Raw genomic sequence first — 27,433 nt, forward strand, 5'->3', positions numbered from 1 at the left:
CTGATTCTGGTCTTGTTTATTTCCACATGTCTAAGTCCAGCAGAGTGTTTGGTACAAGATTGGTAGGTGTGCTTGGTAAATACTTGTTAATTAAATGAGTTCCTTTGAAAGTATGGGTCCCAAACAAGGGTAAATAAAATACTCTTGGTAGCACAGAATGAAGAGGTCTGTGTGAAAAGAGCTTTATATGAGAAGGCTCTATGGAGAAAGTAGAAGTGATATTGGACTTTGAAAGATGGGATTTAAGGAGAAGGAAGGAATAGGAAATTGTGTGGAGTTATAGGAATGTAAGTGGGATATGCACAGAGTATTAACCATTCCAAACTGGCTGTCACTGAGAGTTTATACATGGAAGTAAGGTTTTAAATACTACGTTAAAAAAAAAAAGTGGGTTGTACCAGAGTCTAGAAGGCCTTGCCTGATATGAAGGGGGTGTAGTTTTTTCCCTCTGGGCAGTGGGAACTATGACATGGGATTGATTTAATAGTATAGATTTTGATAATAAATGTTTTAGGAGGACTGATTTGGCCATACTACTTAGAGTAGATAATAGACAGAGTAAAGGAACAGAATTCCTCAATGGCATTTACAGAAGAGAATACCCTGTTGATCTGTATGGTTAGTCCTTATTTATTCTGTGCTAGTCTCCTTTCTAGTTCAGAGAATATAAACTATCTTGGGTCCCAAAGAGAGTCATACCATATTCTACTCCATAGCTGTCAGTGATATCCCCCAAGCAGGTTCCCTCTAGAAGAACAGATAGAGGAATTGTCAGAAATTCTCAAGACTAGGGGTAGGTTTCCCCTAATAAATTCTTGGCTGGAATATCACAGCTTTTTTTCCCCCTCATATTCTTCCCTGTCTCATGACTCAGAATTCCATGGTTATTTCACAGTCTCCAAATAAAATGCCAGAAAATTTTAGAGGAAAGGTACAAAGTATCACAAACTCAAGTAAGTGATTAATGCAGCATCTACCCAGTCCAAGCACCATGCTAAGTATGGGGGTCCAAAATGATAGATAAAACACGATTTTTGTCCTCACAAAACTTAGTCAGATGGACTAGACATAAAACTTAAGAACACTGAGGTGCTTTGACTGAGGTATATATACAGAGTAGTTTGGGAGCATTTTGCTTATTCTGGGGCTTTAAAGATGATTTCTTGAAAGAGATGAGTAGGAATTAGATGAAGGAGAGGGGAAGTTTATTCTAGACAAAAGAAGAGCATGAACAACAACAACAAAAAGGCATTTGCAGTAAGTGTCCAGTCTTGGTGCCCAGTGGTCAGTGCCTCAGGTTACTTCCTCTTTTTGGTTTTCAGGATTGTTTGATGGTGACCCTCCCTCCTTGCATAGGCATCTTCCCTCCTTCCCTTCCTCGAATCAGTTGGCTTAGTGGTTTGTTTTCTTTTAATGTGCTCAAAGAACACGTTTTGATTTTGTTTTTTTAATAAAGGATACATTTCTTTTTTTAAATTAATTTATTTTATCTCTGGCTGCGTTGGGTCTTCGTTGCTGCACGTGGGCTTTCTCTAGTTGCAGGGAGCGAGGGCTACTCTTCGTTGCAGTGCATGGGCTTCTCATTGTGGTGGCTTCTCTTGTTGAGGAGCACAGGCTCTAGGCGCACGGGCTTCAGTAGTTGTGGCACACGGGCCCAGTAGTTGTGGCTCGTGGGCTCTAGAGCGCAGGCTCAGTAATTGTGGCACATGGGCTTAGTTGCTCCGCAGCATGTGGGATCTTCCTGGACCAGGGCTCAAACCTGTGTCCCCTGCACTGGCAGGCAGATTCTTAACCACTGCACCACCAGGGAAGTCCAAGTTTTGATTTTGTTAATCATTTCTATTGCCTCTCTTCTCCTCCCCCCGCCTAAGTTTTTGTGTTTTTGTCATTATTTTCATCCTTCTATTTCCATTGAGTTGACTGTTTTTTGTTGTCTCCCCGTCCAACTTCTTGATTTGAAAGCTTATCTCACTTATTTTAAGACTTCCTTTTAGTCATATAAGGATATAAATTACTCTCAAAGCACTGTATCTCTCAGATTTTGACATGTATTACTTTTGTTGTCATTCAGTTTTAAACATTTTTTTGATTTCCATTGTGATTTCCTCTGTAACCCAGGATTTATTTAAGGAGTGCATATTCAAGTTTCCAAACAAAGGGATTTTACTTTAACCTTTATTTTTTTTTATTTTTATTTTTATTTTTTTTTTTTTTGCGGTAGGCGGGCCTCTCACTGTTGTGGCCTCTCCCCCTGCAGAGCACAGGCTCCGGACGCGCAGGCCCAGCAGCCACGGCTCACGGGCCCAGCCGCTCCGCGGCATGTGGGATCCTCCCAGACCGGGGCACGAACCCGTGTCCCCTGCATCGGCAGGCGGACTCTCAACCACTGCGCCACCAGGGAAGCCCTAACCTTTATTTTTTAAACTGTTGATTTCTAACTAAATTGCACTGTGATTAAAGAGTGTATAGTCTGTGTGATATCAGTTCTTTGAAATTTAGGACTTGTCTTGTATCCTAGTTCCCAGTCCTTTCTTGTACATCTTCCATGTGTCCTTGGAAAGAGAACAGATTATTTCTTGAAAGCCAACATATATATTTAAGTTAGTATATTTTTGTCTTTTTTTTTGGTATTCTGAATAATTTGCTTATTAAATACTGAGATAAGTGTGTTAAAATATTTATCAAAGATTTATAAGTTTCTCCTTGTAATTCTACCATTTTTTTCTTTATATATTTCTAAGTTATGTTGCATACCATATGACTGTGTACTTACACACTCAGGATTGTTTAAATTTCTTATTGGATTCCTCTGTTTATTATTCTGTAATGATGAACCTAAGTTTTAAAAATATTTTGTTTATTGCTGTTTCTATACCAGCTTTATTTTTATTTGGATTTACCTGGAATATCATTTTCTACTCTTTTTTTTTTTTTTTGGTGTGGTTTGATTTTGTATGTCTTTTGTAAGCATTATATAGATGGATTTATTATTTTTCAGCCATTCTGATGACCTTTATCTTTTTGATAGAGAGGGAACAAATTATATCTGTATTTCCAAATTCATCTTACAGTTGTCTTCATTTTCACAATGATGCAGCCATTAAAATGTTTTTAAATTTTTTAAAAATTTCCTTTTTTAATCAACTATACTCTAATAAAAATTTTTTTAAAGAATAAATGCTTTGGGGCTTCCCTGGTGGTGCAGTGGTTGAGAGTCCGCCTGCCGATACAGGGGACGTGGGTCCGTGCCCCCGTCCGGGAAGATCCCACATGCCACAGAGCGGCTGGGCCCGTGAGCCATGCCGCTGAGCCTGCGCATCCGGAGCCTGTGCTCTGCAACGGGAGAGGCCACAACAGTGAGAGGCCCGCGTACGAAAAAAAAAAAAAAAAGAATAAATGCTTTAAATTTTTCCTTTTTAAAATTTCCTTTCCTTTTAAAGGAAATATTTCCTTTTAAAAGGAAATATCTCTAATCCAATATCTTTGCACATATAGTTTTCTTAAGATTCACACCTCAGTTTAAATGCTCCCCCTTCTTTCAGAAAAGTTTTTCTCTGACCTATTCCTTTTTAAAATAACACTCCCATTATTTTATATCTTAGTATATTTATTATTTATTTCTTTTTTCTTTTTAATTTCTTTTATAACACAAAAGTTATTTATAGACAGGTTATTTAGTGATATTAGTATTAATACTATTATACTAATCATTTTATTTACATGTTGATTATTTGATCTTAGTCAATAGAGGGAGAAAGATAAAGGAGCCCTAAAGGAGTAACATGCTCAAGTGAAGAGCAAGTAAAGAGGTAGAAATAAAGACCACTCAGGAGTGGCAGAGAATGAGAATGGGAGTACTTTTACAGAGAAAAGGAAATCTGTAATCCTCTAGGACTCTGGGGAAGAGTGAGGTAAGTGTAACTACATACATGTTTAAGGCAAAAAGGAGGTTAAATGAAGAATTGCCTACATCAGACCTTATTTACTGAGTAAAGAGGGGAGAATAAACGGAGCTGAGAACGTTGGAATATTTGTTAAGTGGAGCACCCTAAAAGAACAGGGGCTAGGCTCCAACTTTAGTTCGGGTGAAATTACAGTGTGTATTCATTTGAATAGTACCTTCTGGTCTGTGGCAGTAGGGGGTTAATAGAAATGATGCAGGGAGTGACTTAAGTTACAAAGTATGTGGTCATGCTGATGATGGAATGTATTATACAGGGCGAAGGTAGCATTGACCTAAGGTAGAAACATCGAAGGTAGAAACATCATGAATGCACTGTGAACACCATGTTAAGAGGGGGACCTGAATTCTTATTCCAACTGTGCTCTAAACTATTGTGTAACTTTGGGCACAGATTTGCCTTCCCCTGAATTAGATGATGAGAGTGTATGAAATAGATGGAGTTGAGTGGTTAAAGGTTCAGGTAAAAGTGGGTAATGGGTGAGAAGAAGCAAGAACATGTATGAAGCTTGTAATAAGTTTTACCTCCTAACTTTGTAATAAATGTTACAAAGTTCATTGTAATCAATGAACTTGTTTTCAGTGTTCATTCACAATTCTGATCTCATTTACCTATTTAAAAATATAAGTTGGTAGAGATAGAAATTAGTATTCTCATTTATAGACAATCTAGCTAGAGGAAAGATCACTAAATTTCAAGTCTAATTCCAGCTGTGTTTCTAAGAATGGCATTTGCAAGCCACAGTTTTTATCCTTGTTTTCTCATCTGTAAATTAGGGGGGTTGACTTCTATCATACTACCTGAATTTTACTTTTAGGCAGGTTTCTAGGTCAGGGTAATATGGTCGTTGTTGTGTATCTGCATTTTATAAAGACATTTGACATATTAATCTTTTAGATTGTCCTTTGTAGACAAGAAATAGTAAATGTGTGGCAGCACTTGGGAGAATTTGCAACTTGGGAATTACCTCATAAAATGACACAGGATTCTTTCCTCAGTATAGTCTTATTCACCGTTTTTAGCAATGACATGGATAAAGATATTGATGGCTTGCTGATTACATATCCTATATGCTGGATAACAGAATCAAAATCAAAGATGATCTCAGTAGACTTGAACTAAGAGCCAAATGGCGAGATGAAACACTGTGGATTCCTCTAGTTGGGCCAGCAAGCCCACTGCACAAGATGAGAGGCAGGGGCTTCCTTCAGATCTTGCCTCCGTTACTTCTGTGTGACACATGGCCCCACATGCAAAAAGTATAAAAGAATATTGTGAATTCTTTCTTTATCCTGGAGTCATGCCACTTCATTCCCCAAAGGCAACCAAAATTATTAGGTTTTTAAGTGTATACTTCAGGAGAATTCTACTCTCTAGTGTCAGAGTTGTCCTCCTTGCCCTCTTGTTTCATGTAATATTAGAGAAAAATAAATTTTATAGCTGGAAAAAGATTTATGTACCATAAAGTTCAGTGATTCTCAATGTGTGGTCCTTGGGCTAGGAGTAGCAGCAGCAGCATCACTGAGAACTTGGTAAAAATGTAGCTTCTTCGGGCCCATCCTGGACCTTCTGAATTATTACTTCTGGGGGGCCCAGCAATTTGTGCCAGCAGCTGATTTTACATATGAGGAAACTATGATCAGAACAGCGAAGTAACATACCAAACATTTTATACTTACTGGTGGCTTCTGTTATATTTCACCCATAACTTGCTCTTTTTCTTGTGTAGTTTTGTCTCTTTTAAAAAACATGTTTTGTTTTTAAAGTTATCAATATAAAAAATAGGCCATTGATTCACTTCCTACCTTTTCATTTGTGCTTCTCTGTGTCTTTTGGGACATAGCAAATTCAGATGAATGCTATTCTGAGGTTTTTATCACGATTCTTTAGACTTAGCTGACTTTTAAAAACCAAACCTTAAATCGGCTCCCTGCTATATTTTACATGCAAGAATTTTGGTTGTCTCAAGGGTGACCTCTGACTTCTTTTCCAAACTCCTTTCCCATCATGTCATGTCTCTCCTCCTTTTAGAATTTCTAAGCTATATCCTGTTCTCACTGCATCTACTCCTTGCCTCATATTTCCTCTCTTTCTTTTCTCTCTACACTGAAATCAGCCTTTCATTTGATTTCATCTTCTTGAAGCATTTGGATCTTCCAAATTGAAAAAATTAGTATCCTTTAGCCTTCCCGTGGCATTTTGGTTTTTCTATTTCTGTATTTGTGCTTGGCTTTATTTTGTTAATATGCATTTATATCAATCTTTTGTTAGTTTATATGCTCCTTGAGGACAAGGATCCTGTTTTATTTGTTGTCACTTCAGGCTTCTTGCACCATTCTCCTCACTTACTGGTTGGTTAAATGTTGGTTGCATTTGTGTTCAGTGGAATGAGAACATACTCTGGGCTGTACTCAGTATCTGTAACTCTAACCAGTTGTCTTATAAATATTCTGATGACTACATGGGATAGTAGGCACAATAGGGATAAGTCAGCTCCAGCTCCTCCGCTGAATTTTACAAATGGAAAATTACAAATCCACAATCAGTTCATCTGTATTTTGGTGTTCTTATGGGCCTGGCATAATGTTGTGCATGGAGGATGATATGTTTTCAGGGTCATTTCCATAAATAAAGGACAGCACGTTTTTACTATTGATACTGCTTTATACTTATATACATTTAACTTACATGCATTATTCCTCTTTGTGAACTTGAAACTTAGATGTATGGTGTTAAGGAGATGTTTAAATTTTTCAAAATTCTTAACAAAATTGTAGATGCTATCTTAAGATTAAGATACTCTGTTGTGGGGCTTCCCTGGTAGTGCAGTGGTTGAGAATCCGCCTGCCAATGCAGGGGACACGGGTTCGAGCCCTGGTCTGGGAAGATCCCACATGCTGCGGAGCAACTGGGCCCGTGAGCCACAACTACTGAGCCTGCGCATCTGGAGCCTGTGCTCCGCAACAAGAGAGGCCACGACAGTGAGAGGCCCGTGCACCGCAATGAAGAGTGGCCCCCACTCACCGCAACTAGAGAAAGCCCTCGCACAGAAACGAAGACCCAACACAGCCAAAAATCAATCAATCAATTAATTAATTAATTTTTAAAAAAGACACTCTGTTGTGCTAAATACCCAAATATCAAGACTAGGTGTTTCCTATTGACGAAGCTTCACATTCTAGTAAAATACAAAATTTTCTCAAATCATCTCAGCATGCTTGTCAAGGAAGAATATATATGCTTCACTGTGGGATAGAGTGAAAATTTTATCATTTTTATTTCATTTCTCGGTAAAGCATTATAATTTTATACTTAAAATTTTAATTTTTTGAGTAGTACTCAAAGTACACTTTATAATATTTTAGAGAACTTTTGAAAAGAAGGAAATGTTGGAGATGAGTTTTTAAATGGTGGTTGCCTGGAATACAGTGATTTTGGTTCATCAGGCAAATGTTCTTATAAGCTGTCTTGAGAAATGGAGATGTTATGGGTGGCTTAGGGCCAAAGTTAACAACTTTGAAAGAATGTGCCACTATATTAATTTTGAAATTATTTTTCTCCAAGGCACATCATTTTTATCAATTTTTAGCTAACTGTGTGGAAAATGGAATGCTTTAATAAAATTTTGTGATCAGAGGTAAATTGTAAAAATTAAATATAATAGATTACCAGCCTATTTAGAGGCTCATATTACCTTATCAGTTGTATATGGGGAATTTACATACAGCAGGGTTGTTGATTGCTGTTTTTAGATCAGTAATTTTAACCTTACTGTAACACTGTAAGCTTGTAAATTTGATCTTATTGTTATGTCATACCAAACATATGCAGAACTCTTTTGTCATTGTTCTAGAGCCATTTAAAAGGCAGTTCAGATAGTAATACATGAGAAGGTAGAAAAATGTGATGATTCTTCTTCTGTCCTTAGGAGTTTATAGTTGGCATAGGAGACTTTATCCAAAGGAAACAGAAAGCATTCTGCACAATAGCTTTCAATTTCAGAGTGGAACATAACTAATTTTTCTATTTATCTGGCATTTTTTATTTAGTTTGTCAAGTTATTGTTATTTGTCCACAGTCAACTAAAAGTTTGTACTTATTAATATCATCAGGGGCAGGCTTTGCTGGATGGTAATAAAGTAAAGCTGTGTCACATCTGTAGTTCCTGTCACTAGCACCTGTTTCCTACGAAAATGTAGAGCTGAGTTTCTCATTTTTTCTATTTTAGTGAGCATTTGTCCTGTGCTTTCACATTCTTTCTTCATGGGGAAAGTAATGTATGCACCAGTGTGGAGATTGCCCAACACCAGCCAATTTATTTGATCAATGAGGAGCATATACACATGGCTCAGTCTTCACCTGCACCATTTCAAGGTAAGTAAAAGATGATGTCCCTGCTCTCCACCCCTCCCCACCAAGTGGATAGCCACCTTTCCCAGTAAGGTTTTACAGAATGAGATACTGTCTTGAATAGTTAAGCTAAGCAATAAGGATCGATTTCTGAAGAAGAAAGAGAAGACCACAAGTAAGTGATAATAGCTTGCTAGTTTTTTACTAAAAGCTCCTCACATACAACATGGTCTTATGTGTATTGAGGAATAAAATGTGGAGAATTTCCTTTATATCAAGAGGATTAATAAGTATTTGAAAAATATAATCCAATGAGTAATTGACAAATATTATAAATTAAAGGTTTTCATTGTCCCATGGTTTTAGGAATGTAATGACTTACAGAAAATTACTGTTAAACTTTGTACTATTTGAAATTTCAACCAAAATCAAATTTCTAGAGTTGTATAGTATGTAGTTTCATTGATATTAATATCTTATTTCTTTTAATTATAGACTACATTGTTTGTAGGCATTTGGTTGTAATTTAACTTACATTCTTATTTTTATTAGTTCTCAACTAATCACCTAAATATCACCAAAATAATGCTATGTCCCTTTTTCTCTAGCTGTGCATTCTAAAGCTTTGGTTTTGTGTTTGGAATTCATACTTTTCTATGAATAACTCTTTTTTGTTTTGGCGGTACGTGGGCCTCTCACTGTTGTGGCCTCTCCCGTTGCGGAGCACAGGCTCCGGACGCGCAGGCTCGGCGGCCATGACCCACAGGCCCAGCCGCTCCGCGGCATGTGGGATCTTCCCGGACTGGGGCACGAACCCGTGTCCCCTGCATCGGCAGGCATACTCCCAACCACTGCACCACCAGGGAAGCCCCTATGAATAACTCTTTTTAAATGTTATAATATTAAATTGAACCATATAGAAATATCTTTTTTTTTTTTTTTTTTTTTGCGGTACGCGGGCCTCTCATTGTTGTGGCCTCTCCCGTTGCGGAGCACAGGCTCCGGACACGCAGGCTCAGCGGCCATGGCTCACGGGCCCAGCCGCTCCGCGGCATGTGGGATCTTCCCAGACCAGGGCACGAACCCGTGTCCCCTGCATCGGCAGGCGGACTCTCAACCACTGCGCCACCAGGGAAGCCCTAGAAATATCTTTTTTAGTTCAATCTAATTTATCAGTTCTAGCGATGTCTGGTTGAAACAGTCTTAGTATATCACAAAATGTAATTTAAAAAAATTTTTAAATAAAATTGACTAAAGTATTTTTATTGATATAATAGTCTGTCAAATGAGTATTTAGCCTCCATATTATTTATGATGGCTTTTTGGTTTCCTACAAATGATTCTGATTTAATTTGATGAAAGCACCTTTTTCTTACCTTAAAGATTGTTAAGGTTTTTTTTAAGGTAAAAAAGAACATTGAACCTCATGTAATTGTGTCCTGATTATTGCCTACATTTTCCTCCATCTTGCAACACATTTTAAGCTATTTACTTTATTATTCTGTAATTTTGGATGTTTTATGTATGAACTGCTCTGTAATTCGAAACGACCCAATTCTCAAACTGTACACTTAAGAGTTGTACAGTATGTGCATATTTAAAAACTGTGTTATTTAAATACTGTGTCAGGATTATTTAAATACCGTGTTTCCTTGTTCTAGAGTCATTTAAAAGGCAGTTCAGATAGTAATACATGAGATTATTTAAATACTGTGTTTCCTTGACTCTGAAAGTGTTGAGGATCATCTGACTTCAGATTTTTTATATTAATTAATTAATTTATTTATTTATTGGTGTTGGGTCTTCGTTGCTGTGCGCGGGCTTTTTCTAGTTGTGGCGAGCGAGGGCTACTCTTTGTTGCAGTGCGTGGACTTCTCATTGCAGTGGCTTCTCTTTGTTGCGGAGCACAGGCTCTAGGCATGCGGGCTGCAGTAGTTGTGGCTCACGGGCTTAGTTGCTCCGTGGCATATGAGATCTTCCTGGACCAGGGCTCGAACCCGTGTCCCCTGCATTGGCAGGAGGATTCTTAACCACTGTGCCACCAGGGAAGTCCCTGACTTTAGATTTTGTCAAGCAAAATAAAAGCATTTACTTATGATAATAACAGAGGGCATTACTAGTCATGAGGAAAGATAGTATTGGCAATACCAGGTCCCTATAGACTACTTATTTTAAATCTTACTGGTTTCTTACTAATACCTTGAATCATGGAAGACTTTGTGGGGCATTATCCTGCCTATTTCCCATGATTGGTGAGGAGAAGGTACATTCTTAGGGCAGGTGTTGGCATATAGATAATTATAGTGAACATAATTAACCATATTGATGTGGAGATTTCCTAGAAGTGTTAAAACAGGAAAATTGCCCTTGATTATGTGTGTTGGTTAGATCCGTATTTTTATCCCATTTGGATCAGTACAGAACAGCAGAAAGGCAACACGAAATCTGTGATGTCTACAGCCATCTCTGTCTTGATTGATGTGATACATCATCCAGCTGTTAAAAAAATAAAGCCATCCCCCAAAAGGACCTCCCAGTTAATGCCTATGCTGAGATTTTTTTTTTATAAATCAGGATTAAAGAAAAGTGACCTTTATCCCCAGAAAAGTGTTATTCAGAAGGTCAAAATACTCACCATGAGACTAAGAACTGGCTGACTTATATAGTATTACATTAGCTACATTTTTGTGTCTAGCTCAGTGAAAATGACATCAAGGTCAAACAGTGAAAGAATAAGAGAGAGAGGGACTTTGAGTCCTTTATTTTGCGTAAAATAAATTTTAATTTGAGTTGTTTAATCAGCAGACCTCCAAAACAGTCATAATTGAAATTATACATAACATTATATTTCAGACTTGGTACATTAAGACTTTCCTGCTATTAGATGTTTTATGTATATATTATTTTAAAATTACCTCAAATATTTAGGAAGCCTCAGGAAACGATAGGAAGAATGTTCAAGTCCTAGACTGGTTTGGGGGTATATGTATTGAATGGTCTTTTTCTGTCATGGAAGATTCAGTATTCACATTGTATAAGCTATTACCAAACAGATGTTTATATGCTTTAATGTATAGATAGTTTATATATTGTTTGTTGATACAGCTGTCAGACAGTGTTAGACCTCCCCCATCTGATTTCCTGCAAAAATTGATTTGAGTTGAGAGCCATATAAATAAGAAGTACTAAAATGAGAAAGTTTTAAAAATTACACTTTAAAAGGAGTTACGAAATAAAGAGCAATATACATTAAGTGATACTATGCTTCACCCTAAAAATTACCATACATGTAGCATTACACTTAAGCAGGAATTATTACTGTGCTCTGTAACATATTTTTCTCCTCTCTGCTTTAGTACTGGTAAGTCCTTATGGCTTAAATGGCACGCTAACAGGCCAAGCATACAAGATGTCAGACCCAGCCACCCGTAAGTTGATTGAGGAATGGCAGTATTTCTACCCAATGGTGCTGAAAAAGAAAGAAGAATTGAAAGAAGAGGAGGAGTTGGGGTATGATGATGATTTCCCCGTGGCAGTAGAAGTAATTGTTGGTAAGAGAAAATATTTTGCCTGAAGAACTTAATTCTATCTTCTTCATCTTCCTTAATTTAAAAAGATAATCATTCAGATTCATCAAAAATAATCTCCATAATTTTCCCATCTTTTTGAATTCTCTTGACACAGTGGTATTTGCTGAGTAGTTATCTTGCCTGAAGCACCAATGGTCCCCATATTCCAAATGCTATTATGATAATGTTGGAACACATGTTTAAATAGCTATTAACTTATGAAAGGACGAAACCTATCACTTTTGGCAGTACCTAGTGAGCTTTGACTCTGACCACTGGAATAATGAATTTGGCGGTCGAGTGTGAACTTTTTCTCAGGCCTGGTGCTCTCTCTCTCTTTCCTCACAGGTGGTGTTCGGATGGTTTATCCTTCAGCTTTTGTTTTGATCTCTCAGAATGACCTCCCAGTTCCTCAGAGTGTTGCTGGTACCGGAGGCCATATTACAGTTGGGCAGCAGGGACTTGGTAGTGTGAAGGACCCAAGTAACTGTGGGATGCCGCTCACCCCGCCCACCTCTCCAGAACAGGCTGTCATAGGTGAGTGCAGTCCAGGTGTGGAAGAGATCCCAGAAAATCATGTAGTTCCCTTGCCATGGAACAGGTGAGAAAACACATTGAGAAATTCCTGGTGGAAGAGATGGAGATAGAGTAATGTGGGGATTTTACAAAATGGAGAAGGAAAATTGTAAACAAACAGAATTTATGAGCTTCAGAATTTTAATTGTGCCTGTATTAGTCTTTACTCCAATTACACAGTTTAATTGTTTCTTGTAAGTTTTCCATGTGCATCTGCTCTTTTATACTGATGTGGGTGCATTTAGGAGACAAGATGTGAGTTTCTTTTCTTTAAAAAAAAAAAAAAAATGGAAAATACCAAATCAGAGAATAGTTGATGCCTTTGCCCAGTTGGCTGTTGCCAGCCAGGGACAAGTCTTGGATGAATTCTCTTTCCTTATTATATTATAAAGTTAGTCTAACATCCAGGATCTCTGAATAAATGTCTTGTCCTTTCAATATTAATTACATTTGAAAAATTTGTCAATTTCAACATTCTTCCTTCTTGGAAAAATACAGAAACTGTTTAATTTGGGAGAATGTTGCCTTCTTTGTTGAGTAGTATATATCCTATATTAACTTTTTTGTTGTTGCAGTTGACTTCATTTTAATTGAAAATCTAGTCACTAAGAAAAGGATACTCATCATACTTGAGCTGAAATGAGATTAATTATAGGTATTTAATGTGGGCCGTGTTGGCAGGAGCATCAGAGTAAGTAAAGCCTTGGCCGCTAAACTTTGAAAACAGACCGTCAAACATGATATATGCTCATCATGTGGTGAGTTTCGTGAGGGTCAGATAAGACAGGTTTTCAGAGTTTCTAGCATAGTGCTTGGCATGTAGTGGCATTCAGTAAATGTTCATGGTTAAATAATATATTGGGGAAAAGTATAGACTGTGATTGAATCTAATTTTAAAACCTAGCTGTAGTTTCTACTAGGTGAGTGACCTTATTTAATTCTCATACTTGCTCTGAACACCAGTTTCCTTCTCTGTTAAATACTATATAGTTTCCAGGGTTATTATACATATTAGATCATGTACTTGACAGTGCTTGGTAAACAATAAAGCAATATACAAACAGTAGTGTAAGAAATTTAAAGCAGTGCTCAAAACTCCAGTTTCAGCACACAGTATTAAGTTATCTGGAAAGAATTACTCAGATACTGTGTGGGAGACAGAAATGGACAACACGTAGCCTTTGGGTTTTTGGTGGGGAGAGGGGGGAGGGTTTGGCCGTGCCACATGGCTTGCGGAATCTTAGTTCCTCTAACAGGGATCGAACCCCTGCCCCTTGGAGTGGAAGCGTGGAGTCCTAGCCACTGGACCACCAGGAACGTCCCTAGCCTTTGTTTTTAAGAGCCTTATAGTTGCTAAGATGGTGAAAAAATGTACTACATCTGGCTCTAATATGGTAGAGCAGAGAATTTGGATGATCTCTTATGAAAGGATTTGCCATCAATCAGTTTTTATTAAAACTACTTTAAACTGGGGCTTCCCTGGTGGCGCAGTGGTTGAGAGTCCGCCTGCCGATGCAGGGGACATGGGTTCGTGCCCCGGTCCGGGAAGATCCCACATGCCACGGAGCGGCTGGGCCCGTGAGCCATGGTCGCTGAGCCTGCGTGTCCGCAACGGGAGAGGTCACAACAGTGAGAGGCCCGCGTACAGCAAAAAAATAGAGCTGAGACTAACCATTCAACTCATATAATGGTTGTTTTGCAGTGATACCAAGAATATTAGTTTGTGATTTAAGGTTGTTTCTTTCTTTTTCACACGAGAGTGGAGGCCTTTCAGAGTGCTTAAAATTGATCATTTCAATCAAGATGTTTTGCATCGTAGTTCTATCAAGAGTAAAACCCACAATATGTTTATGAACTCAAATAGATAAAAGTAGTTGAATCAGAATTTAATACTGGAAATTGACTTCAGTGTTTGTCTTGTATGAGATGGAAGTAGTAAAATACTTATAACCAATAACTGGTTTTATCAGCAATTATAGTAGACATAGTAGAAAATGGATTACAATGCCAAGTACAGTTGGAAAAACTAACTGGAGTTATTAGAGAGAAACCAGTGAATTTTTAATCCTCTGATATAAAATGTTGAGTCAACTTCTTTCAGTGTTTTAGTATTAAGCTTTCATAAGTGGTGTCAGGCATAAGGATGAACAGTTCCACACACAGATTTGAAATTTGACCTTCTTAAGAATTTCTTTCTCTTACCCAGGGCACTGCCTGCAGATGTTACACAGCCATTTAGCTACATGAGCATAAAGCTCCCTCTACTGTTTTGTTCTGCCTTGAGACTTATTTATTGCATTGGGCTTTAAAAATTCAAACAACCCATGCATGTTTATATCTTTAATATTGTCATGTTTGAATCCTCCCATGTAAGTTGTCTCCAATACCCGTGGAGTAGGAATGCCTCTGGTTGGATATGCCATTGAGGGCATGTGAGTGTGAGTATTGATGTGATTGAAAGCTATACTGATGCAAATTTACTCATAGCTACAGATAGTGTTATTGTCAGGGGTAGCAGCAAAGCCACGTGATCACTTTCAACAATTAAATATTTATGTTAAATAAGCCAGCAGTCTGTGCACTAGGAGACCTTTTCAGAAAATTCTGACATTCCAAATTGTCTTTCTTTCCTAGGTGAGAGTGGAGGGACACAGAGTGCTGTCAGTCACCTAGGTTCCCAAGATGGGGGGATGATAACTATGCACAGTCCAAAGAGATCGGGGAAGATTCCTCCAAAACTCCACAATCATATGGTCCATCGAGTCTGGAAGGAATGCATCCTCAACAGAACGCAGTCCAAGTATGTTTTTTGCATTTTGTCTGGATCGTGGTTTAGTAACCATGTCTTTTATTACTACATGAAGAGGATCCATCACATTGTGCTGTTGTGTGACCAAACCCTGAGAGGGTCACTGGATTGTTAGTTCATCTTTTTGAACATAATAGGGTAAAATTCAAAACAAAGGTGTTAAAATAATTTGACTATCCAGGAAAAATTTGAAGTCCCTGATCATCTCAAGATTGTCATGGTGTTCATCTGACATTTTTTAATACAGCTGGCTCAGAGATTCACTCTGAGTGTCAGGACAGTAATTGTGGGTATGGTTTTTCCCTGTATACCTACTAATGAATGTTTCCTGTTTACAAAGGGAAATGACCTTCTTTGCCATGTTTTCTATTATACATTAGCCTCATTCTTTAATTGACAATGCATTTCTGAACTGAACTGATGACAATTAGAGGGGTGTTTAGTAGCTGCTGTGCTTCTGTTTCTTGACTTGGGGAAATTCTTTTCTTCCCCTACTCAACTTCCCTTCCTTGCCCCACCTCCCTCCCGTCCATCCCCTCTGACCTCCCTCCTTCCTTAACATATTTTTGGAAAAGAAGAGGAATTGATTTCAAGAAGAGATGGCTGGTGATTATTTTAATTGCCTGAATGATAATGTCAAACAGTAGTCAGTAAATACTATTTCACTTATCAAGATTTACATAAACATATTCAGCATATTTTCACATCTGTTTTGATATGACTGAGGTGTCCAACTTTTTGATTGATACAGGTAAACAAAAGAGTCTTCATTCTCTGGAGCAGAATAAATATGGACATTCTTGTCAGTAATTCCTAAGAACTCATTTAGAAGCCAATTAAGTGTTTCTTCAGTGACTGCTATTCAAAGCTTTATATACACAATTAAAACCTGTCCTTTGGACCTAGCTTTTAGCAAATTCCTCCTATATATTTATTTCCCAAATAGGTGGCTCTAGAATAGGCTACTAAAGAAGATTTAGTAGAAAAAAATCTAAAATAATTGCAGTGGGAAATCATATGGCAAGTTCTAGAATTTAAAATGTATCTCTATTCACTTTAAAATGATCTTTTCCTTTAGAATTATTGGTACAGATATTTTCACTTATGTCTGCAATGCCTAGACAAGTTCCATGTTAACATTTTCTTTTTCTTTTCCTTTTATTTACCATCTTTGATTTTTATCACTACTAACCTTTCCACCAAGTCTAACAAATCAGAGCCCTTCTATCAGCAGCACGGAACAGGGAAGTGAGACACCCAGAAAGGCAGGGGAGGGTGGAGAGCAAGCGAAGTCCTTGCAGAGCCATCAGTGAAACACTTCGCAGTATCAGCTGTAGCAAAATCAACAGTACAGAAATACTGCCCAGTGTTCTTATTTATGCAGTAGTAGACATCTACTTTTTGCTAGCAATTATTAGTGACATGCAGGAGATATATTTGATTCTTATGTTTTAGTTCACATCACTTGTGTGGAGTGCTGCCCTTAAATGCTAGTAAATATAGGTGTTTTAAGAGTGATTTAAACAGTCTATCTGAGGATATATAATTCATAGATGCTGTGAAAAGATAATTTTTTAAAATCTAGGTTATTTCTACAGAATTTAGGTGACTTTTTAAAAAACAACAGATAATAGTGCCAGGTAGTGTTTTAATTGCTATGTGTACCACCCATGTTAAAATGTATATTAAACTTAAATAAAATTATTTGGAATCCTGACTCTTCTAGTGCATGGCAGTAGTAGTTGCCTTTCCCACCCCAGCAACCTCCCACCTTGAGTTGCTTTCAATCATCTATCAGCAAGATACCATTGCTGTGTAAAATGTATTCATGTCTTTCTAACATTTTCCCCCCAGAGGTATGGATATTATCTCATGTTTACACAAGCCACATTTTTAAACCTTTTTTAGGAGGAGCCAGATGTCAACTCCAACTCTTGAAGAAGAGCCTGCTAACAATCCTGCTACTTGGGATTTTGTGGATCCAACCCAAAGAGTCAGCTGTTCTTGCTCTAGGTAGGTAGGGGCCAAGGCAGAACAGTATGATAGAACATTTTGTTGGTTGTCTCCTGGCCTCTCAGACCACTTCTTCCACATCATTTTGCTTTATTTTCTTTTATTATTTATGTATTTATTTATTTTTAATTTTTTATTATTTTTAAAATATTTATTTATTTATTTGGCTACGCTAGGTCTTAGTTGCGGCATGTGGGATCTTTGTTGCGCCTTGCAGGGTCTTTAGTTGAGGCATGTGAACTCTTAGTTGCGGCATGTGGGATGAGTTCCCTGGCCAGGGATCGAACCCGGGCCCCCTGCATTGGGAGTGCAGAATCCTAACCACTGGACCACCAACGACATCCCTGCTTTGTTTTGTTTTAAATCTTCTTCCAGTGGTGGAAAAAAGCTTGGTGTTTTTCTTCTATGCAGATGCTACAGTTTTATTGTCAGGACTCAGAATGAGCCTTTTTAGACAACTGGCCCTGTTACCAAATTGCTCCCACAGATTTCTTCAGGATAACTTCTTCAGAACTGAAAGCATCAGTTTGACAAGACAATCTCTTGCCATTTAACTGAGTTTATTTAATTACTCTTAATTATAAAGTTGAGATAAATGTCAAGCAGGTTGGCTTGAATTAATAGAATTTGGATTAAAAAGATCTTTCATAGAATATTTTTATTGTTGGTGCTCGTGTTTTTTGGTGACTGAAGTAGGTATGTGGTAATACCACCTGCTGAAAGCTAAAATTGTTGCTCATTCATTTAGATATTTGAATAGAAACCCAAATTATTTTCTGTAGAAAATTTTTGCACTCCTCATTTATGTTTCCTTGACTTATCACTCCTTGTGGTAATAGAGAATCTTATTGTCACAGATTTTCATGGGTGTTCTTAAATTTCTTAAGTGTGTATCAGCCTTACCCCCCTCCCCCGCCAGCTCAGCTGACTGTAGGAGCATGTGGTGATGATTATTCACTTAGTGAGCAACTCAGAGTATCTTTGCTTCCATTTGATACTGCTCAATACTTAGGTCAGTTGAGATAAGTGTACTTGGAAGATGGCCATTCATTTCTCTAGTTTAGATCACGGGGTTCTTAATGTGGCATATATGAATAGGCTTTGGGCTAGGGAGGTGGTCATGATGCTCGAGAATCTCTGCAAACACAGACACACACACGTGTGCACATGTGTGTTTGTACACTTAGGCAGCAGTTTTGACAGCTTCTTCCTGTTCCCCCTTCCCTATAAATTGATCTCTTTTATCAAGCTCTGCCTTGGTAGTCAGCTTTTTGTTGAGATGCTGTAAGTACCTAGTGAAACTCTTTGATTGATTTTTCAAGGAGGATGTTTTCAATGATATGATCTGCTCATTAAGGGTCCTCTTTCTGAGCATGTGAGAATCTCTCTAGTCTCAGGATAGGTGTGGTATACCAGCTGAATACCTGGTTGACTTTCATCTCTAGGCCATTGTAAATTGTGTGACAAAAAGTATTTTCCTATTAACAGTGACTTCTAAACAGCTTACAGCCAAGTTATGGTCCACCTTTAGAAAGTACATAGTATAAAAATTTTAGTGTATTTAACTTCACTTGTGCCTTCATCTTATTTTTCCTGCTCTTTTCCTTAATCTAGATTTTTTTCACTTTTTTTTTTTCTTTTTTTTTTTTGTGGTACGTGGGCCTCTCACTGTTGTGGCCTCTCCCGTCGTGGAGCACAGGCTCTGGACGCGCAGGCTCAGCGGCCATGGCCCACAGGCCGAGCCGCTCCGCAGCATGTGGGATCCTCCCAGACCGGGGCACGAACCCGTGTCCCCTGCACTGGCAGGCGGACTCCCAACCACTGCGCCACCAGGGAAGCCCTCACTTTTTAAAAATAACTTTTTTACTGATTTCTATCACATTTTTATTTACTACCTTGCATTATTTTTACCTGAAGTATAAATAAATAACACTTTTTCTTTTGTCCTGCTCTATTTCCTCACCAAATTCTTACACCCTTCAGGTCTTATCTGTAGACATGCATTCGCATTCTATTCCATTGACTTCTAAATGTTTATCTCTCGACCTGACTTCTTACATGTACTCTAGTCTTGTATTTGGGGGAGTGCTTTTAAGATAAACCCTTAATATCAATATACCTGTTTCCTCACAAACCAGGTACCCGATTGCAGTCATTTTTGTCACAATTTTCCCCTTCTCAGCCTAGAAACTTTATCATTTATTTATTTTTCTTAATTTTCTAGATCAATTTTATCATTGCATTTCACAGTGATTTCCTTTGAAATGTCTGTTATAGTCATTCTACTTTCCTTATTCTTTTAGTTACCATGTGTTCCTGCACTATTTGGCCCTGCCTCTGATTTCCTTCCCATTAAGGCCAAACCACTCATATAGTTAGCCTTCTGAGCCCGATCTTCCTGCTGCTGCTTCAGTGAGATCCCTTACCTGTTCACAGATTTGCAGTGATGGTCTGTTACTTACTGGTGTATCCCTTTTTCTAACCATTCCACAATGTAGTTGAGTTGTTAAATGCAATTGAAAAAAATGACTTTATAAGATTATCCACTTTGTAAAAAGTCCTTACTTTGAAGAGGCTACTATAAAATATCTATCAAAGGAGTGGTGTGGTTAAATGCTCTCTGAGAAAATCCAAATCAAAAAGTTTTATGTGAAAGACTTTTAGAGCTTAGGTCTTAAAGTAAGCACCCTTAGAAGATATTGAGATAATTGAGATATTTTCAGATGAGACATTTGTCTCTTACTGTGGTACTTTGCCCTGGAGATTTAAAGTCCAATTTTTGCCTTATTGACAATAGCCTTATGCATAGACAACCTTCTTCAAAGTCGGGATTTTTTTTTTTTTTTAAAGACTTTGGCAAGAGTGTTTTCAGATTATCTACTGCAGGATTACCGAACCCATTATGGAATGGTCCACTTCTCACACTATTTAACGGCCTTATGGGGCAGGGTGGCCATCCTGCTGTCCCACTAAACCATCCCATTATGCCACACAAATCCGTTTTACTTCCCACTAGGGCACTGTTTAGTGCAATGCAACAGTAATTTAATGCCACCCTAGTGGCCTCAGAGAGTTACTGATACACTGGCAGGAGAGCTTACATTTTTTCTGGGAGTGATTTATGTATTGGGAGGAACTGGCTGACCTGCTATATAACTTTTTTGCACAGATTAAACCTTAGGATAATCTAGTGGGCCCTTACTGAGCAATTTCTCACACCCAGGCTTGCCAAGAAGTGTGTTACGATGTGAGCAGACTTGCTATTCCTGCTTAGATAGTACAGATGCATTTGTATGTATGTGTAGTTTTAATATTCACTCACAACCTTCTTCTTCTGTCTCATTTTAACATGTTTCTGTAAGATCCAAAGTTGTCTTTTATCCCTTCTTCCTTGGATAATAGTAGCATATAAAGTTCCTAGTATATTTATCCTATTAAATATTCTTCTTTCTTCCTTCCTTCCTTCCTTCCTTCCTTCCTCCCTCCCTTCCTTCCTTCCTTCCTTGCCTGTTTTGGGTCTTCGTTGCTGCACGCGAGCTTTCTGTAGTTGTGGCGAGTGGGGGCTACTCTTCCTTATGGTGTGCGGGCTTCCCATTGCGGTGCTTCTCTTGTTGCGGAGCACAGGCTTTAGGGCGCGCGGGCTTCAGTAGTTGTGGCGCACGGGCTTAGTTGCTCCGCAGCATGTGAGATCCTCCCGGACCAGAGATCGAACCCGTGTCTCCTGCACTGGCAGGCGGATTCTCAACCACTGCGCCACGAGGGAAGTCCCCCTATTAAATATTATTAAAACTAACCCTTAGTTTCACACTTTGGGGGAGAGTTGCATAGTTATCTTATTCCTGATTTACAACACTATAAACTTTTATAAACCATTCTTTTTTTTTTTTTTGATAAGCCATTCTATATTGGAGTTGGTAGAGTGTTGTAAAATAGAAATTGGAAGCTTTTTTTTTGGTTCTTTTTTTGACAGATGATCTCATTACTGTTAGTTTTAAAATGCAATATGAATAGATTGTCTGAGGCCCTCACCAAATTTGAAAGATTTGGGGATTTTCAAATTAGTATTTTTGTAGAGGTTAGCAGCATATTAATTAATGTTTCTTAAGTTCATCTCTTATCTACTTAACTTGTATGTAATTGGTTCATCATTTTCTGTCAGGGTGTGTTGCAGTTTTTAGTCATTATCAATATATTTAACACCCAGAGTCCATTTAGATGTATTATTGCATATAACGTGTGCTTAAAAAGACATAACCTTGTTAGAGGCATCTCTTTTGTAATTAGAATGATGCAGTTATTTTCATCTGTGTATTTACTGACTTCATTTTAATTCTCATTTCAGGCATAAACTTTTAAAACGTTGTGCAGTAGGACCCAGTCGACCTCCCACAATATCACAACCAGGGTTCAGTGCAGGACCATCATCATCTTCATCTTTACCACCTCCTGCTTCTTCTAAGCACAAAACAACAGAAAGACAGGAAAAGGGAGACAAGTTGCAAAAGAGACCCTTGATACCATTTCACCATAGGCCCTCTGTGGCCGAAGAGTTATGCATGGAACAAGATCCACCAGGACAGAAGCTAGGCTTGGCAGGGATAGACTCCTCCTTAGAGGTGGCTAGCAGTAGGAAGTATGATAAGCAAATGGCCGTGCCTTCCAGAAATACAAGCAAGCAAATGAATCTGAATCCTATGGATTCACCTCATTCCCCTATTTCCCCTCTGCCGCCAACACTCAGCCCTCAGCCACGAGGTCAGGAAACGGAGAATTTGGACCCACCATCTGTCCCTGTGAATCCAGCCCTCTATGGAAATGGGCTAGAACTCCAGCAGTTGTCTACTCTGGATGACAGAACTGTCCTCGTAGGCCAAAGACTGCCTCTGATGGCAGAGGTCAGTGAGACCGCCTTATATTGTGGGATTAGGCCCTCGAACCCAGAGTCCTCAGATAAGTGGTGGCATAGTTATCATCTCCCATCCATTGATGATGCTGAGTTCCGGCCTCCAGAGCTCCAGGGTGAGAGATGTGATGCCAAAATGGAGGTAAACTCAGAGAGCACTGCATTGCAAAGGTAAGGTGACTCCCCACCCCGTCCACCTGATCACCCATCAGAAGGCCAAGGCCATAGGCTCCCAAGAATCAGGGCCTTCAGATCCAAAATTGAAGAGGCCTTTCTTCCCCATTCTAGACTCTGCATTTGGAAAATGTTTAAAAGTCAAATGCTTTATCCATCATGAGGTTTAACACACATGTCATTACTTAAATGCTGGCATAAAAAGGTTTCATCATAGGATTTAGCTATACTAGTATCGCTTTATTTTTGGCCTGCTGTTTGTTAATCAAAGAATATAGCTTTATGGGACCCTCCATATTGTGGTCAGTGCCCTCTTTGTGTGTTGACACTTCTAAGGAAGGCTTTGCATGCATTCAGGTATGTATCACGCATCTAGTAATAATACTTCAGAGTGCTTTTGAGCTACCCATTATTCTAAACAGTTTACACAGATTATCTCATTTAATTTTCACCACAACTGTATTGCTACCTTAATTTCATAGCTGAGAAAAAAACTAGGGTCATGCGGTTAGTAAATGACACAGGTGGAATTTGAACCTGGACAGTCTGTTGTCAGAGCCCACCTATGCTCTTAAGTGGAATCCATGGAATCAGAGACAAAAGTATATGTTCTTGATAAAAACTACTGAGATTTATTTAATTGTGAATACAATCTCTAAAATACACTTGTAGGTGAATTTTTAGGTGTTCTTTTTTTCTTTTTTTTTTTTTGCGGTACACGGGCCTCTCACTGTTGTGGCCTCTCCCGTTGCGGAGCACAGGCTCCGGACACGCAGGTTCAGGGGCCCAGCCGCTCCAAGGCATGTGGGATCTTCCCAGACCCGGGCACGAACCCGTGTCCCCTGCATCAGCAGGCGACTCTCAACCACTGCGCCACCAGGGAAGCCCTTTAGGTGGTTTTTTTTTTAAGTTTAGTTTAAGCTTTACAAATGCTTTATATCATTAAACGTTGCTTTAAAAAAAATCTAATCTTTTTATGTTTCTTGCTTAAATTGTCATTTGTTTTCTCTTTCAGACTCTTAGCACAACCTAACAAACGGTTTAAAATATGGCAAGACAAGCAGCCCCAGATGCAGCCACTCCACTTCCTTGACCCATTGCCTCTATCACAACAACCTGGAGACAGTTTGGGAGAAGTCAATGACCCGTATACCTTTGAGGACGGTGACATAAAATACATCTTCACAGCGAACAAAAAATGCAAACAAGGGACAGAGAAAGATTCCCTGAAAAAGAATAAGGTACCATTTAACATAGAGAGAGTCCAGCCTGGTGTGGGTTTCAGTCTATGTCAGTACAACACATGTGGGAAGACTTTGGAGGCAGAATGTTTGAGATAGTCTTGCCTGATTGCTCTGTCCCCATATTCATGCTCTTGGTACTATTGTATCGAACAGCATATTGTTCCTTTTTATGTCATGGCTCACCTTTGTTCAAAAGTCAGCCGAACATAAATGAAGCCTCATATTTTCCAGGCTATAGCTTGTACAGTGCATGTTTCCTCTCATATGCTAATTCTTATTGGCCTATGCTCCCTGCTTATTTCTTTTTAATTATTATTCCAAAATACCCAAAATGTAAGAAAAAATCTTGGTAACAATATCTACTGTTTATTGAGCGCTCACTGTATTTACTGTGCTAAGCGCTTTATATACCTCTATGTCTCTCTGAATTAATACCAACACCACTCCAAGACTGTGTCAGTATAATTTTACTGGTTCCATTGTCATAAAAATGAGTACTGTGGGTGTCTGCTGTCTTTAGCTTTAAGTTTTAAAACATTCTAAAATACTGGGCCATTTAAAGAGGTATTCTTAAGAATAGAGGAAGTAAGACAAAAGAGACCAGTATAGTCCAGGAGAATACTTCTTAGAGTCCTTTACAGAGATCTGTCTAGATCCAAAAAGCTTGAAGCATAATTCAGCATCCAAAATATTATATTAAAGGCAGCTTTTAACACCATGGCAGGCCTGTAATCAAATGCCACCAGTACCATTGAGGCATAAAACCCTGACTGACTCAGATTGAGGGGGAAAGCGTGGGAGTTTTTGGTTCGGTTTAAATTCAGGGAAAAGGACATATCTTTTATTTCCTTTGGTTGCATAGACCATGGTTTATCATACTTGTGCTCATAACAAGTTCCATTCTACCCTCTAATTCTTTGTGTTCTCCCTCATATTCCACACTTTGGGTTGGTGTTCATGTGTTTTGTTTGGCTGAATTTATTATACAGTCAGAGGATGGATTTGGTACCAAGGATGTCACTACACCAGGTCATTCCACGCCGGTGCCTGAAGGGAAAAATGCCATGTCCCTTTTCAGTTCTACTAAAACAGGTGTGTACAATGATTATTTGCCTCACTTGGATTGTTGCTAAAATAAAATGCGAGGGAGATGCTTCTCTATTTAAAATTATATCCTTATTGTAATAGCAATAATTTGATCTCATCTTTAATATATTTTTCAGTTCCTTTCAAAACTGATAAACGTATTTGGCAGTAATTGTCTCTAAATTTAACCGAAAACATAGGGAAACAGTTCACAGGCAGGGCTTGCTCATTGTCCTCTCCTCACTCCTTCTCCCTTGATGAAGTTGCTCATTCCGTGCCTTTTGCCTCCTTTCCCACAGATGTTCGGCAGGATAGTGCTGCTGGCAGGGCTGGCTCCAGTAGCCTTACACAGGTGACAGATCTGGCGCCTTCCCTTCATGACTTAGACAACATCTTTGATAATTCTGATGACGACGAACTTGGGGTGAGTCTGCTTTGGCTACACAAACAAAAATTCACTTAAGTGCATGGACTTATATCAGTGTTTCAGTATTTCTTTATAGTTTGGTCTACTGGACTGGGGGCTCTTATTTCAGGTTCTGAATGTGCTTCAAAAACGTTTGTATACCTTGAAAGGATTCTAAAAGTTATTAGTGTAGTCTGTAATACCCCTTGGGTTTTGTTTGTTGATGGCTTTTTTTCCATTAGTGTTATTCCTGTTGTAAATATTAAAATCTTACACATTTAAAAAAAAATCCTTCTCAATATCATGAGACTAACAGGAATGTATTATGTAGCCCCTTTAGCCCAGATTTTAAAAATAATGCCCATATAACTTCTTATTCATCTAATAAGTCATAGGTTAGTCAACATTTTGAGAGCGATTACAAGTATGATACATACTTTTTAGGATTATAGCATCGTAAGTTGGGAAATAGAATTTATACACATAGACGTTAAATAATACAAGGCGTCATATGATTAAAGTGACAGATAGGAATTTATAATTCTCTGGAGAGTAACTGAGCTAAGTCAGGAAATTTGTGTCCTCGTCCTCCTAACCAACCCTGTACCTTTGTGCAAATAAAAGTGCCTGTTATCTCTGGGGGACCTAGAGATGAGTAAGATAGGCCCCTCTTCAAGGAGGTCAGTTTATTAGTTTATTTTTCTTTCATTTATATATTTACTTTCCCATCTATCCAGTTTACATGTATTCGTTAATCATTTAATGATCAGTTCCTTTGTGGCAGGTACTCTAGGTTTACAGATAAAATTAAATTACCACTCTTATACTTGAGATACTCACAGACTTCAGGAGAAATAGCATATAAATAAAGTTAAAAATATACTGAGTCCTGTGAGGGCAGTAATTGACCTGAATCTAAAGACACTACATGTTCAAGTGCAACATGACAGGCAAGCAGTGTCTAAGTAAAACCTTGAAGGTTAAGTTAAGTAGGAATCAGATTTCTACAGCCCCTTCTCACTTTAAAATAAAATGTATCCGATTAACAGATATTGTACACCATTACTATTCTAAGTACTTAGAAGATGAGGAGATAATAATAACCTTAAAGAACGAAATTGACTTGAAATGTGTAAAGACTAGGTTAGGGGGAGGCAGGGGAGGAATGTTACTTTGAGCCTGGAAGGAGCCTTGGTTAAGCTACAAGAATGAACTAGCTGGGCTTTGGGGGACAGTGTGCATGTGGATCTGTTTTCTGAATGGAGGGTAAAGATTGGTGGGGCTGGGAAGGTTTGTGGCCACTCTTAAGGCTTTAGACTTCAAACTGTACTGGTAATGTGCTCTTCCGGAGGCTGCTGATTGTGGAACTGACCTGGTAGAAGTGAGTGTTGTCTTCCATCAGTCCGATACACAGAAAGCAGGAGTACTATTTGGTAACTTGTTGGATTGAGACATGAGGACCGAAAATCGGGCAGTGGCTGCATGAAGGGAAAGGACATGGCAATGTGAAAAACTTTAGCAGAAGAAATGACACGTTTCCTTATTCTGTGACCCAGGCACTGGAGATCCTTTTTGAACTTGACTGTCTCCATTAAGCCATGCATTATCTAGGATTGGTTTTAACGAGGGCTAGTTCAGATGCTTTGGTGTGGTGACGGTGGGAAGCAAGTATGAAAAGTAAAGGAATCAAAAAGAAGTAGAAAGGGAGATGTAAGAAAAGAAAATAAACAAACCGTCGAGTAGCCTGGTTGCTGTTCACAGCCACCATCCCTAGTGATCGCTGTGCTCTGAGCCATTGTCCTTACTCTCTGTATAAATTATGAATTACTATTGGACTAAATGAATAAATGTTTATTCTGTTGTTTGACTATATTGTTAGTAATGTTAATATGCAAAGGAGATTGGACATTGTTTATCTAATTTTCATTTCTCTGAAATGATTGTTTCTACTTTGAGTTCTAGCCTGACATTTAATCAAGGGAACAGTTTACCTTAGAATCATTTTACTAATTCATCTTATTAGTAACTGGAATTGGGAGACTGTTGTCCAAGTTTTCATCTCATAGGTTTTAAAGTTAGTTTTATATGTTTCAACTCTATGATATTGAATAAGTGTACATAAGTAAAAGGCCGTCTATTTGTGAGAATCTTTCTGCTTTATTTTATCTTGCCATCAATTCCTTTGAGTTCTTAAAGATAATCTTGCCTACTAAGGGACTTCATTTGTTTTGAATAACAAATCAGAGAAAAACCTTCTCTGTGCATTTCAATAATTTTGTGAGATAAGGTTATTTTTCATGAAGATGAACAGTAACTGTAGAAATAGGAATAGGAGATATGT

At 38.4% G+C, this 27,433-nt stretch overlaps 1 protein-coding gene across 2 annotated transcripts in view; it reads left to right on the forward strand.

Moving 5' to 3' along the window:
- The window catches only part of MED13L (mediator complex subunit 13L), a 288,468-nt gene that overhangs the window by 219,869 nt on the left and 41,166 nt on the right, over nt 1-27,433 (forward strand). For both annotated transcript variants that reach the window (XM_081252288.1, XM_081252289.1), the window contains exons 5-13: nt 8,191-8,336; nt 11,669-11,863; nt 12,230-12,418; nt 15,092-15,257; nt 17,175-17,279; nt 21,622-22,353; nt 23,372-23,597; nt 24,590-24,692; nt 24,986-25,110. In XM_081252288.1, the coding sequence (XP_081108414.1) occupies nt 8,191-8,336; nt 11,669-11,863; nt 12,230-12,418; nt 15,092-15,257; nt 17,175-17,279; nt 21,622-22,353; nt 23,372-23,597; nt 24,590-24,692; nt 24,986-25,110 (1,987 nt within the window). The remainder of the gene's footprint in view (nt 1-8,190; nt 8,337-11,668; nt 11,864-12,229; nt 12,419-15,091; nt 15,258-17,174; nt 17,280-21,621; nt 22,354-23,371; nt 23,598-24,589; nt 24,693-24,985; nt 25,111-27,433) is intronic.

This window comes from Mesoplodon bidens (genome assembly GCF_964165515.1).
Source record: "Mesoplodon bidens genome assembly, chromosome: 13".
Classification (NCBI taxonomy): Eukaryota; Metazoa; Chordata; class Mammalia; order Artiodactyla; family Ziphiidae; genus Mesoplodon; species Mesoplodon bidens.